The sequence below is a fragment of the Drosophila gunungcola genome, unplaced genomic scaffold (assembly GCF_025200985.1).
Source record: "Drosophila gunungcola strain Sukarami unplaced genomic scaffold, Dgunungcola_SK_2 000144F, whole genome shotgun sequence".
Lineage (NCBI taxonomy): Eukaryota > Metazoa > Arthropoda > Insecta > Diptera > Drosophilidae > Drosophila > Drosophila gunungcola.
The window spans coordinates 89,236-104,309 of NW_026453305.1; the positions used below are offsets into that span (position 1 = coordinate 89,236).

The window sequence follows — 15,074 nt, forward strand, 5'->3', positions numbered from 1 at the left end:
AGTCGTGTAAATATATTGTATGTCATATGTGCGGACTCTGCCCAAATGCAGAGTTATCAAAGTAAAACGTCCGAGTTGTTTCGATCTCTGATATGCACTGATTTAATGTTCAAGTTTGAGATTACAATGATGTACATGTGTGAGCTGTAGGTATAAGAGCGAATTCAAAATACAAACATATGATTACAGTGAAGGGTAATTAAGTAATACAAGTTGGCAAGGAATTCAAACTAACCAACTGTTTTAAACAAGGTTTTTTATAAACAAGGAATACTAAATGTAAATTGGCGTTCAGTTGTTGTTTGTTGTTGTTTTTTAAATGTATAACGTAACATTAACCTTAATATTAAACTATGTGTTTTTATGTTGTTTATAGTTGCCCTGAAGACGGTTTATGAAGCGCAGCCTAAATATATATAAGTTCAAGAAAAATGTAATCCATTATTTGAACAATAGATGACTTAAGTGATCTGTATCTCGCGTTGTAGAAAGTTGAGTTTTCCTACTATAAAAGCTTCTTGGAAAAGTTTTGTGATCGATAAGAGAAAGAGAGCTCGATATATATGGAGACCGGCAAAGAAAAAGTTCGCTATATTTTACAATTTTGCTTTGACAAAAAGGGAAAACGCAAGCCGGCAGCTGAAAATGTAAATGGAGTTCATGGACCTAATACTGCAACTGCCAACCATGCACAATTCTGGTTTCGTTAATTTCGTTCTGGGAATTTTGATTTTAAAGATGGGGCAAGCTGCGGAAGGCCAATCGTCAAAAAAGCCGACAAATTAATGAAAATCGTTGAGTCTGACTGTCATTCAAGCAGTAATTCAATTGCCCAGAACTAAACTTTGCTCAACAAACAGTTTGGAACCATTTAACAAATGCTGGAAACCCAAAAAAGCTCGATGTATGGGTGCCACATGAGTTATCAAAAAAGACCTTTTGGACCGAATATCGATCTGCGAGTCTCCGCTGAATCGCAACAAAACCGACCCGTTTTTGAAGCGGATGGTGACTGGTTATGAAAAGTGGCTCACCTACGACAACGTGAGGAGAAAAAGGTTATGGTCGAAGAAGGATGAGCCTGCCCAGGCGGTGGATAAGCCAGGACTGACGGCAAGAAAGGTTTTGCTGTGTATTTGGTGGGATTGGCAAGGAAATATTTACTATGAGCTGCTCCCCTATGGCCAAACACTTAATTCGGTTTTGTAACTGTCAACTATTAGACCGTCTGAAGGAAGCAATCGGCCAGAAGCGCCCCGTTTTGGCCAATAGGAAAGGAATTGTTTCCATCGCTAATCGTCAATAGCGACTCGCCAGAAGCACCGAGACCTTGGATGGGAGAATATTTTTCATCCACCTTATAGACCGGACACCGCTCCAAGTGACTACCACCTTTTCCTATCAATGTGAAACGATTTGGATAGTGTAAAATTAGTTACAAGAGAGGATTGTGAAAACAAATAAGAAGGAAGGATTTTATCATCAAAATGGCAATGGACTGTAGAAGAAAATGGTGCTTATCAAAAATAAATCGGTTCATTTACCCTTGCAGCTATTGCAAAAATTAAATATTCTTGAAAACATTGAAATTATGATTTGTTTGAAAACATTGAAGCTATGATGATTTGCAGCCCAATAATTCGATATAGTTTTCCGATTTTAATAAAATTAAAAGCGTAATTCTGAACTGTCAAATTATTAATAAGTCAATAAGAATTTTTAAAAAAATTACACAATAAAAATATATTTTTTTAATATTTTTATAGTTCCTATGGCAGCTTTATGTTATAGTCGTCCGATTTTTATGAAATTTAAACTGTCGAATATGGGCAACCCTGTACTACCTGCAAAAGAAAGACAACTTTGGGGAAAGTTTCATGCTGATAGCTTTTAACTTGTGAGACTAGTTCGCGTAGAAACGAACGGACAGACGGACATGGCTAGATCGACTCTCCTAGTGATGCTGATCAAGAATATATATACTTTATAGGGTCGGAGATGTCTCCTTCAATGCGTTGCAAACTTCTGACTGAAATTTAAATACCCTCTGCAAGGGTATAAAAATAACTGGAAAGGCATCATATATTATAACAAATTTAGTACCAAAACCAGATTTTATGCTTAAATTTAAGCTGAACAGCTATACAAACGACGGACAACGCCAATACTATTTGTAAGGTTATGCTGATTTCCTTTATAAACTTTTGAACAATTTTATAACACCTCAGCAAGTATCATAACAGCTGATGATTAATCTTTCATCTAGTTGACTTGGACTCAACATGATTTCTAGTTTGTTACCTGTAATGCATTCGGCCACATGCAGTTTTCACTGTTGTAATCTGTACTTTGTACGTCGTCAACAGAGCCAGTAGTTCCAGAGAACGATACGGGGCCACTTGCAATGGTGCTGATAGCTTCACCGGCAGATTGCACTTGAACTGCAAGACCGTCATTAATATATTTGTTTGGCGGTACTTTCAGTAAGGGAGAGCCAAAGATGGATCCTCGGAGCAAATGCTTCGTCCTGCCCCGGATTTCAGGTCCTGCTTCCCCAGATACAGGACATAGCTCCTCGATACTGTAGCCATCTATATGGTAGTTAGCCAAGAACACAATGTATACACAAAGTCGCATTAAGAGCATCCAGTGGGATTGGTTTGTTTACTTACCTTTCGCAACGAACTTGTTGTACTGGGCAAACTCGATAGAAATGCTGGTACCTCGAGGGCAGGCTATAACCACCTGATCCGAGTCACAAGCCGCTTTCTGGTATGTGCGCAAAGTGGCAGATAACAAAGCTAAGTTGAAATAGTAAGAAAACAGTGGGTACAAATTATTCTTTATAGAACTATAACATTTTTTGGGAAGTTTAGCTAAGTCAAAAATTTTGTCAATCCAAAAAAAAATACTGCATTTCCAATTTTTTTCGTACAAATTATAAAAAAAATTTCTAGAAATTTTTCGATACGACAAAATTGTCAGAATCAGCTTATATACTACCTGCAGTAAAGAAAAGACTTTTGGGATCGGTTCGTCCAGAAAGCTTTTTAAGCAGACAAACTAGTTTGCGCGGAAACGAGCAGACAAAAGGACAGACGGTCGGCCGGACCGATGGGCGGACGAACAGATGGACGGACAGACGGGCGGACGGATGGATGGACGGAAGGACAAACGGACATGGCTAGACTCTCCTACTACTTCGTTCAATAAATTTAAAAAATAAGTCTCCCTACTAAGTAGATGGCGCTACTTGTACCAAATCCATATGGTCATTTGAAAGCGATAACCTTTTTAGGCATACTGTCAAAATATTATGACAATCCAACCAGTAGATTACAAGTTACAGTTCTGTAAGTGATGCTACTTTTTCGGTTTTCAAGAAAGAGAATCCGAAAAAAATACAGTTCAATGCCAGAAATTGCTTGAAAAATGTTATTCGAACTCTGCACCAACAAAATATACAATTTCTTATTGGTATGCTGAGACTAAAAGAAATCGTAGAAGGCCTCGACAAATCGTTTTATAAAAGCTGTATAGAAAGATTGAAAAAGCGTTTGAATGATTGTTTTGTCCTAAAACAAGACTATAATGATGAATAAAAAGGAATTTAGTTTTTTAATTTGTTAGTTGGAAAACTTATTGAATGAAGTGTTAGTGACAGTGATAAAGATTATATGGACGTTTTGACTGAAATTATAACAACCACTGATAGGGTAAAATGAGAGCAAAGCTACTCAAATAAAGTTACTAATGTTTTTAAAATTAAGTCAGGCTTAAATTTCATTACTCAAAAAATTCGACCTGAAATTACACGGTTTCTAGCATGAAGATGACTTTTTGCACTATCTATTGATTTTATGGACAAATCCAAGTCCACCAGTAAATAATTTTTGAAATTTGACTTCTGCTAGTTCTTTGTGTAGAACATTTAAGAACGTATTTGATATAATACTTTATAATTAAAAATTATTTCATTTTAAAATAAAAAATATGTTACTAACCCTCGGCAAGACGAAGTTTACATACCAATGCAGCCATTGCAAATTAATAACATCTCACTTTCAATTTATTTGCGTATATTTTAAAAAACATTGAAGCTACGATGATTTTCAGCTCAATTATTCGATCGTGGCAGCTATACATAGACTAAGAATATATATACCTTATAGGGTCGGAAACTGCGTCTGGCTTATGATGCAATGAAGAAACCCAATAGCCTCTTCATCTTAGTCTGAGTATACAGAAACTCTTATAAAAGCGAGACGCATAGATCCGTTAACGATTAAGTTAAGGACATTAAAAATTCATTCATTTATTTACTGAGTACAACAAAAGTATTTTCAGTTTAGAAAATTATTAATTGGAAAACACGAAACAATTTTACAGATTGATTCATATGAAAGCTATCGTCTGTTAAACCAAAACGAAGTTTAATCGGCTCATTTATCTAACTGACAATGTACCATTTTCACTTGTGTTGCTTGGATGCACAATGGAACACAATCATTTGCAGTTACGAGCAACCAGCTTTCTTACAACAAATTGCTTCACTCAGCCAATAATAAAAAAATTAAAAAAAATCCGTTCCGTATAAAAAATATTCATGTTTTCACATTGTTGTGCAGGCAATTTAAAAACAAGTTTATAATAAAAAATCTTTGAAACAAGTTTAACGTTATTCACTTTCAGTAGAATATTTTTGCCACTTTCCACAAAAAGGGTGCTTTTGAAGGAATTAAAGCCATTGTAGCGAAAAGTGTATTAACTGGTGTAGCGGAGTAAAGGTCAGGATCACTTGAAAAACTGACTCCCTCTCATTTATTCTCTCGTTTTAACATTATTTTAAGAGCTAGGAACTTCAACAGAGTGTAAACATCTAAATATCAGACCGTATATATATGGAGATGTTTAGGGCTACTATGTGTATAAGTATTAACAAATATGATTAGCGCTACCATAACACGGCCATCCTGGCCGAAAAGTATCTCCTGATCCTGGTATAGTTAAAATGGACCAATCATTCAAAGAGTCCATATTCATTTCTTTTGGCTTTGCTTCTAGTATTTTTCACTTTAAATGACTTATTGTAATGACTCTCCTTGTCCTTTCTTATGTCCTTATCTTCTTTTACATTTGTCCTTTCATTTATGTTTGTCTTGTTCATATTCCTATTCAATTTATTTGTTGTGCTGTCCTCAATTACTTTATTCGCCTTATTAAAACTATTATTTATGTTATTTCCAAAAACCTCTTCATTCGTTTCATTTTGTTTTATCATTTCATTTGTTTTATCATTATTTTCACTTTCATTTGTTTTATTATTATCCTCACTTTCATTTGTTTTATCATTATCTTCACTTTCATTTGTTTTATCTTTACCTTCACTTTTATTTGATTTATCATAATCTTCGCATTCATTTGTTTTATAATTTCTTTGCTTTTTGACCAACAGAGCAACGGCTTCATATTAGCTGCAGACAAACGCCGTTTGCCTCGTCGTTAGCTTCATCGATTGTTTTTTGATTATATATTTCGTCAACAGAACAATCTTTAACTAGCTACTTATTTACTACTTAACTAGGACTTAACTAATCATTAATAGTAGAAAAATAATTGAAAAATGCAAACGTAACGGAGGCGCTGTGGGAGCTCAAATCCAGGCGCATTTGAGGTGGTTGGATTTGTATAAACATAGTGCTCTACGAATAGGCTCATTAGAACCATAATCAGAAGTACATAACGGTATGTTAAATGGCTCCATTGCTCTTAGAGATCTACCTGGAAAAGGTACATTAATTGAACTAAGCAACGCTGGACAGTCTAATTTGCCCCCGAGCAGAACAAGGATAAAGAGTGCATACTTTTCTGCGATCCTGAAGTGAAGAAAGATGTAGGAGGCGACATTTAGCGGAAAAGGAAGGAGCAAAATCGTGAAAATTAATAGAATGAAGGGCAAAACGTAAAAAAAAGCTTTTGAACACGCTCAATGCGGCGAACATGTATGGCCCAGTCAGATTCCAGACGAACGAAGCATATTCAAGTTTAGACCTAAAAAATGACGAAAATAAACTGGGCTTAGTATATGAATCGAAAAATGCACAGTGTTGCGCTTCACAAAGCCGTACATAGCGTATGCTTTCGGAATTATGTAGTTAATATGCTTGAGAAAGAGAAATTTGGAATCAAACTTAACTCCTAAGTCCAGGGACTCATTTCTTGAGGCCAGAGAATAAGTATTAATACGATACGAGCAAAGCACATTTTTAAAAAAACATTTTCAAAAGTTTAGCGGTAGTAATTTTCGAGAGCACCCAAAAACTTAATCGGTTAAAGTCATTTTGGAGAAGCTGACTATCAAAAACTGAGTTACTATACTTAAATATTTTGATATCATCAATGCAATGGCTTATTTCGTTAATATACAGGGTTGCCCATATTCGACGGACCCATCTGACGACGCCATAACTTTTGACAGAGATGCCAGATCGCTTAATGACATACCGCGTTTGAAGCGTCAGTCCAAGCAGATTTTTACCATGGAACAATACACGCCACGCGAGAGTCATCGAAATGGCCGAAGATGACGATCAATTTTGGAACAAAATTATCATGTCCGATGAAGCCCATTTCACATTGAATGGGACCGTAAATAAGCAAAAAAAAGCCACCGCGTTCGCCCGATTTGACGCCGCCTGACTTCTTCTTGTGGGGATATTTGAAGTCAAAGGTTTACGTTAACAAGCCAAGGACCCTAGAAGAGCTCAAGGACAACATTCGTGAAGAAATAGCCGCTATTCCGGCCGAAATGTTGGCGAAAACGATGGAAAATGCTGCAAAAAGGGCACAATACGCCATCAACGCCAGAGGCGGCCATTTGAAAGATATCATATTCAAAAATTGATGTAAACAAATCTACTTGAAACAAATTAAATGATTAAGATTGCCAAATTTTTATTTTTTTCTTTGATTTTTAAAAAAAAAACATGGGTCCGTCGAATATGGGCAACCCTGTATATAATGAGGGAGGCCGGACGCTGCCATATACGAGAAACCACATTAGAGAAAAAACCATTGTCTTCCACTCTCCTTCAAATAGGATCTTATCCAGTTTAGGATTGATAAGTTTAGCCAATAGAGCTTTGTGACAGATTTTATCAAACGCTTTGGCAAAATCTATGTAAACAGTATCAACTTGGTTATGAATTAAAAAAAAACAACAATACAAAAGCTATTAAACATAACTAAATTTGTGGCATAAATTTATGCTGGTTAGGGCTAATGGTGTGCCCAGCAAGAAACACAAGCTGCCTAGCCACAATTCTTTCAAACATTTTGGAAACTATTCTGAGCTTTGCTATTGGCTTACAATTAGAAATTAAGTTTTTCACACCGGACTTGAAAATCTGAGTAACTGTGGCAAGTTTCCATCTTTGAATGAACACCCTACTGGAAGAGTATTATTAAAAATGATTTTAAGTGGGCCGCAGTGAACTTATATATATATAAAGGAAGAAAGGCCGTCGCAATCAATTTTTTCCGACTCAATAAAGCTCATAGCAGCGGTATGACACTCAAAATCAGTGACATCTAAATTCCCTATGTTTATCATCATTCCAGAAAGACAATGGCTCAAAGTGGTTTGAAAAAAGCTTAGCAAATAAATAAGCCACCCCCAAGTCAGAGGAAGCTTAATCACTTTCAAGCAACATACGGGAAGGAATGTATGATATTTTTTTTTTTAATTGACAGAATGATTTAGGGTTAGTATCCAATTTTTTTTCACATCTGCAATGTATTGACTGTATAAAAATTATTTCAAGAAATTGAATTCGGGCTTGTACCGATCAAAATCTACAGAAGCACCGCTTTCAGAATAACGCTTATAAAACTTAAAATTATAAATATCATTCCGATTTGAATTCAAACTACAAACTACTAACCAAAGATATTGGCGCCGTCAAGTTACTTGGTGAACAAATATTGCAGGTCAACTTAATTTAAAATGGTTGAGGGTGAGCATCGCACTCCGATAGAGGGTTACTACAAGAATCGGGACTAACAAAAATTGATCTAAAAGTTTCTTTAAATACATATTTAATCTGGACTAATCCCATGCTAAAAAGATCATTAATTAATATAATTTCATGAGGCAGTTTTAAATTACTGGGAACTATCGCCGAGGCATCTGCATCATGAGCCCAAAGAAGCGAAAAAAGGTTGAAGTCACCCAGAACTCAGATGTACTGATTACATCTTCTTACAGCCGCACAGCTGTAAGAACGCCGTCACCACTAGAGCATTGCGTTTCAACAGCATCCCGGTCCTTGCGAAATACTTGATAGGGATTCGGATCGTAAAATGCGTTGTCAAAGTAATTCAATATTCTGCCCATTCGTCGCTTTGCTTGGTCGTTGTTGTTGCTGTTTTAGCAAAAAAGTACCTCTTCTTTTGGTACACTTGGGCATCTTCCACGAAAGGGAGCTTCGTTCAATCGTCTAGCTAAAGTACGTTTGTTTCCGTGAGTAACCTAGCTTAAAACTCTACACAAATTGAGTAGTTGGTTGCTTGTCATTTGCGTTGTTCGACTCCTTTATTTAAATGTTTGTTTTTCCGATATTGAAGCAGAGTAAGTACGCACCAGTTCAGGTCGGAATCACTCGCTCTGAGAAAATTAAAATTATAATCCTCTTGCCAAGCTTAAATTTTGTTTAAAAAATGTTGCCTACACCGCTTTCTTTACTTTCCTCCATTCCCCTCCTCCCTTCCTACACCATTCATCATATCTGCAAACAAAAAAAACCGTAACAGAAAATAATACCAACAAGAAAGGAAGCAAACTTCGGCAATCCGAAGTTCATATACCCTTGCAGCTAATTCAAAAATGAAATATTCTTGAAAACTTAATAATTATGTTATACTATATGTTTAAAAGGATTGAAGCTATGTTGATTTGCAGCTCAATTATTCCTATGACAGCTATACGATATCGTTTTCCGACTTTAATAGAATTAAAAGCGTAATTTTGAACTGTCAAATTATTGATAAGTCTTAAAGAGTTTTTAAAAAAATTACAAAATAGAACAGGTACATTTTTAAAAAATGTAGTTTTTAATATTTTTATTGATATATCGTCGTCCGATTTTGATGAAATTTAAACAGTAATTCTGAAATATTTAACCTATTCTATATTTCGAAGATCTAAAAAAAATATAAAAAACAGCTAAGTTATAATTTTTTTAAATTTATTTTTTCGATTGTTCCTATGGGAGCTATATGCTATAGTCGTCCGATCCGGCCCGTTCCGACTTATATACTATCTGCAATAGAAAGACAACTTTTGGGAAAGTTTCATGCAGTAGCTTTAAAACTGAGGAACTAGTTTGCGTAGAAACGGACGGACAGACGGACGGAGAGAGGGACATGGCTAGATCGACTCTCCTAGTGATGGTGATCAAGAATATAGTTACTTTATACGGTCGGAAATGTCTTCTTCACTGCGTTGCAAACTTTTGACTGAAATTATAATACCCTCATCAAAAGTATAAAAATTAAATATTTTTTAACAAAAATCTTCTAAAAACTTATGCTACTGAATATAAATAACATACAACAAAATAAAAAACAATAATAAAAATCCAGGCCTTTTAATTTGTGTGTGTGATGGAGAAATTCCAATGATGAGGTCGTGCTCAGCTTTATTATTCCTATATATTCGCACCAATGTATTTTTTCATCGACCCCGATTTGTTGCACAGTATAATTTTTACTATACCCTTGCAGAGGGTATTGTCTTGCTATTGCAGGTAGTATATAAGTCGGATCGAGCCGGATCGGACGACTATATCATTTAGCTCCCATAGGAACAATCGGAAAAATAAATAAAAAAAAAGAACTAAATTTTTTAGTTCTTCGAGATATAGTAATGGTTAAATATTTCAGAATTATGGTTTAAATTTCATCAAAATCGGACGTCTATAACTTAAAACTCCCATGGAAACAATAAAAATATAAAAAAAAAATTTTAAAAAATTTAACTTTTTATTTTGTAGTTTTTTTTTATAAATTCTTTATGATAAATTTATAATTTGACAGTTCAGAAATACACCTTTAATTTTATTAAAATCCGGAAACGATATCATATAGCTGCGATAGGAACTATCAAATAAGCTTCAAATAGCTTCAAGTCAATCTTATTTTAAATGTTTTCAAGAATATTTAATTTTTGCAATAGCTGCAAGGGTATATGAACTTCGGCTTTGCTTCCTTTCTTGTTTGTGAGTTTTATTTTTTCTGATCAAAAATAATATTTGCTCCCTAAGTTTTGTTAAATTACTTAAAAATAATTATTTTTAATGAAAAAAAAACGGAAAAAAATCATGACAAAAACGCATAGGTTGGACAAAGAGGATAGTTTTGGTATATACCATTCATTTCTATGTCAATCACGAGTGGCTAATTTTTATACTCTTGCTGAGGGTATTATAATTTCAGTCAGGAGTTTACAACGCAGTGGAGGAGACCTTTCCGACCCTATAAAGTTGATCAGCATCTCTAGGAGAGTCGATTTAACCATTTTCGTCTATATAAGTTGAAACTAGCCGGATCGGACGATTATATAACAACAACATATAACAACATATAAAAACCGGCAAGCAAATGATACAAAATTATAGTTTTGCTATTTTTTAATTTTATTTATAGTCCTTCGATATTACGTTTAAAATTTAATCAAAGTCGGACGACTATATCATACCATATCATGTAAAGAATTTCTAAAACTTACAAATTTTTTTATTCTTTTGGACATTTATTTATTTTATTAATTTAATATTTCAGATTTACGCTTTTAATTTTATAAAAATCGGAAAACGATATTTTATAGCTACCATAGGAACAATCGAATAATTGAAGTAAAAATTTAGATGTTTAATATTTTTAATAGCTGCAAGGATATATAAACTATTTTTTATTTTAAAAAATGATTTTTTACGGTCCTTGCTATATTATATACAAGTCTGAACTTCGTTTACACGAATGTGCTCCGAAAGTTGGTTTACTATCTAAGATTGGAACAATCGATAAGTAATCGGAAAACCGACATGGATTTATTGTATCTAAGCTGTGCACATTAAAATGGAATTATATTTGTTTTATAGAATTTTGTCTTTTTGTATTATCTGCAATAAGCCTTATCTTGTCGATGCCAGCATTTTTTTATGCTTTGACATTAGTCTTACAAAAATAATGTTTTTTAACTCGTTTTGTTCTAAATCTGTTTTACCATTAAAAAAACTGTTCGTTGTGATCCTTGGTTAAACAGTGTTGTTTATTTAAACATTGGCCCCTGACATCCTTTACTAACACACCCGATTCGAAAATGATTAAATAATTTTTATACCCTTGCAGAGGGTATTATAATTTCAGTCAAAAGTTTGCAACGCAGTGAAGAAGACATTTCCGACCGTATAAAGTAACTATATTCTTGATCACCATCACTAGGAGAGTCGATCTAGCCATGTCCCTCTCTCCGTCCGTCTGTCCGTCCGTTTCTACGCAAACTAGTCTCTCAGTTTTAAAGCTACTGCATGACACTTTCCCAAAAGTTGTCTTTCTATTGCAGATAGTATATAAGTCGGAACAAGCCGGATAACTTTGGTGTTTTTAAATTTTTTTTTTAGTTTTTCGAGATATAGTAATGGTTAAATATTTCAGAATTACGGTTTAAATTTCATCAAAATCGGACGACTATAGCATATAGCTCCCATAGGAACAATCGTATAGCTGCCATAGGAACTATCAAATAATTAAGCTGCAAATCATCATAGCTTTAATGTTTTTAAACATACACGCAAGTAAATCATAATTTTAACGTTTTCAAGAGTATTTAGTATTTGAAAAAGCTGCAAGGGTATATGAACTTCGGCTTGCCGAAGTTTGCTTCCTTTCTTGTTGAAGGTAATTTTGCCGGTACATATGCACGTAATTCACTGCGTGTTCAATGTTATTACCCACATAACATCAACTTTAATTTATAGCTTATCTTTTCTTACCCAGCGGATCGATGCGAAAAATAATTTCACTATCCGCCGTGGCCGCGCTGGCAATGCACATGAACGACAGCACAAGGCTCCTGGCCTTCGAGTAATCCATTCTCTGGCGGAGGCGAGCAAGTTATAGTCAATAAATCCACTGGCGGCGCAGCACAGAAAGCAATTGTCGGATTCGGTGGTCACTCGCATTACAGCAAGCACTTCTTTCAGTCTTTCTAAGGATATCGGTAACTTTTACCGCTTATAGTCTAGAAAATCTGCCCGTGCCCGTGGCAATTAGTTGTTTATTATATATCACTCCTCTTTAATATTTTTCGCACATTTTTATTTTTGTTTTATATTTTTACTGATCAAAAGAAATTTGTAGCACTTTTGGGGTTACCGATATTGGTATGTTAATCAAGACTATTTTCTGTGTTTCAACAATTTAGTGCTGAAACAGGAATTGTTTATTTCAACCCAAATTCATCTGAGCTAACATTTTTTCAAGGTGGTAAAATGTCAGCCATTCTAATAATGGCTTAACCACGTGCTTATCCGCCATCGGTGGTCAACATCTACTGGAAACATACTGTTGAAGTTGCAGTTGATATTTGAGAGGCCTGAGTTTCTGTGCTTTTGACCAAAGACTCTAGAAGTTAAGCAGGACTTGCCTATATTTTGTTTAATCCTTTATTAACGATTGCTACTATACTTTACTACTATAAGTGTCAGCTTTCTTGGGGAAGCAAACGGAAAAGTCAGAGTCATTTATATGTTATTTAAATTAGCAAAGAATTTTTTTGAACAATCTGAACTTTTTCTTAACTCAGGGCAGACACAAATCGGTCTCGATAGCAAAATTTTCTTGCAGCGAGCATTGGACTGAGAGAACACGCTGAAACCAGCTGGGAGGTTCCCAAATAACATAAGAAGTCTTTGCTTGAAATTAATATGGCATTCGTCACTTGCTCCCTTGCTTTTAGTTTGCATTAGGCAAATGAAAGTCTCCTCTGGGGATGTTCGTAGCAGCAAAGCTTAAATTGTAGCCACAGTAGGAAGGGACATACACTCGTTTCAATTAAAGTCGGCACTGAATCACACTTAAAAACATAGAAATAAAACCCTTTTTTTGGTCATAGGAGAACACCATTTTGGCTGTTCCGTATTACTCAACTATCATATCTGGGCTGCGCTGCGACTGAGCTTAACTACCAACCGCTCAAGTTTTGATTAATGAATCGATTCATGCCAACTTCTATCCTGTCGCTAAAGGTTCTAGGGATGTTCGTCCAACTAAGACGTAGGTAGAAGTTTTTCCACCGACGGCGACCGAAATCAGCAGGAGGGACTGGGTGGTATTCCACTGGAAATCGGTCGTGGAAGGCCGGTGCAGTGCTTTATGCAAGACCGGCTCTAGATAATGCCATTTCGGCGACTGCTTCGTTTTGCTGACGGCAACATTGATAATAAGCGGCTCAAAGTACATCGCCGAGGTATGGACACAGGAGCCAACCACCAGGGAGTAAGCTGCGAACTTTTCGAAAGCTCATGGTCTTGTGTGTTGAGTGTGGGGTTCTAAATAAATGTCTGCCGGGCTAATCGCTGCACAGTTTTTTCATTTTAAAACGACGGGAAGCTTACTTAAATGTTTTACATTTTCACGAAAAGGGGAACACGAAGTCACTTTAAGAAACACCTTGAGCTCGGCGTATAAAAGCACGTGCTAAGCGACCGTTCGCGTCTGATTCGGCTGGATAGAGCGCCTCCGAGGTGGTAGGCATTCGCCAGCTAAAGCTAGTCTCTGTGACTCGAGCTCTTTATGACCGCGTCGGTTGGATATCGGCGAAGAACTGATTCAGCCTCAGCAAAAACTCGGACGAGGCGGGGAATTCTCTCAACGAGCGAGATGCGATTCGGGAAATTTACTCTTTGCGAGCTCGACAAGCGCATGTCCCCTAGCCAAAGGGAGCCAAAGCTGCTCCCCAGGTACAAGGAAACCCACCACCAACCGGCATTGCTAAGGGCTGACGAACTGTGAAAGTAGGTCAGCGTGGACGTTGCGGCTCCGCCAAAGTCGGCTGCGGTTAAATGAGTGACGAGTTAAATTGAATGTAACGCTCACAGTCAACTTAGCAAATCACTACAGCCTGACCGACTGCTTATTGCGGCTGATATTGACATTACTATTTGTTTCTATACTATTTAATATTTGATAAAATCGACTATGTACATTATTTAACGCCCATATCCATAAAAAAATATAAAACTCGGAGTCCCTTGAAGACATACATATTGTGTACTTAAACATATGAACAATAAAAAAATAATAATAAAAAAATTTAAAAAAAAGGAATTAAAAACCCTGAGCTTTAAAAAAAATGAGAAGGGATAGGATAAACTGTTGCTTGTCATTTGAAGTACTTTAAATGCTCAAAACTACACTAGCTTACAAATTTAAATCAACAAAATCCTCCAGAGATCAAACCTTGGTTTTCCGGTACAGTTGGATTCCCTGATTCAGAAAATGACACTCCACATTTTTTGTATGGCACCATTTTTTTAAGTGTGTGTAAGGTTTTGCATCTGTTTTCATGCTTATTTTTTTTTATCTACAGTTTTGTTTAACCGATTTCGGTCTTGTTTTGCGACGATAATTTGCTATATCTTCCATAGTTCCATCAGTTCAAAATTTTTCGATTTAGCTGTTACTCTTATACCCTTGCAGAAAGTATTACAAATTTTATCGGAAGTTTGTAAGGCAGTAAATAAGACATTTCCGACCCTATAAAGTATATATATTTTTTATCAGCATGACTACACGAGTTGCAGTGCCATGTCTGTCTGTTTCTATAACCTGACCTAATTGTCAAAATGTTAATTTTTTTTATTCTAAGTTTTCAAATGCGGTTTTCTAAGTTTTTTGAACCTGTTTCTTCAGATTTGATGAAAATTGTTTGACTTAATCCGATAGCGGCCATATATCTGTCATACCAATCATTCAGTTATATGCCGATTATGGGTAAATATAGATTCTTGTTA

General features: G+C 35.6%; 1 protein-coding gene across 3 annotated transcripts in view; it reads right to left on the minus strand.

Annotated features, from left to right (window-relative positions):
* LOC128265647 (uncharacterized) overlaps positions 1–15,074 on the minus strand; it is an 81,786-nt gene that overhangs the window by 24,375 nt on the left and 42,337 nt on the right. For 2 of the 3 annotated variants that reach the window (XM_053001822.1, XM_053001824.1), the window contains exons 3-4: positions 2,673–2,801; positions 2,302–2,591 (exon numbers count right to left, since the gene is read on the minus strand). In XM_053001822.1, the coding sequence (XP_052857782.1) occupies positions 2,302–2,591; positions 2,673–2,801 (419 nt within the window). Of the gene's footprint in view, positions 1–2,301; positions 2,592–2,672; positions 2,802–12,053; positions 14,212–15,074 lie in introns of those variants that run through there. The other variant, XM_053001823.1, reaches the window with a different exon arrangement.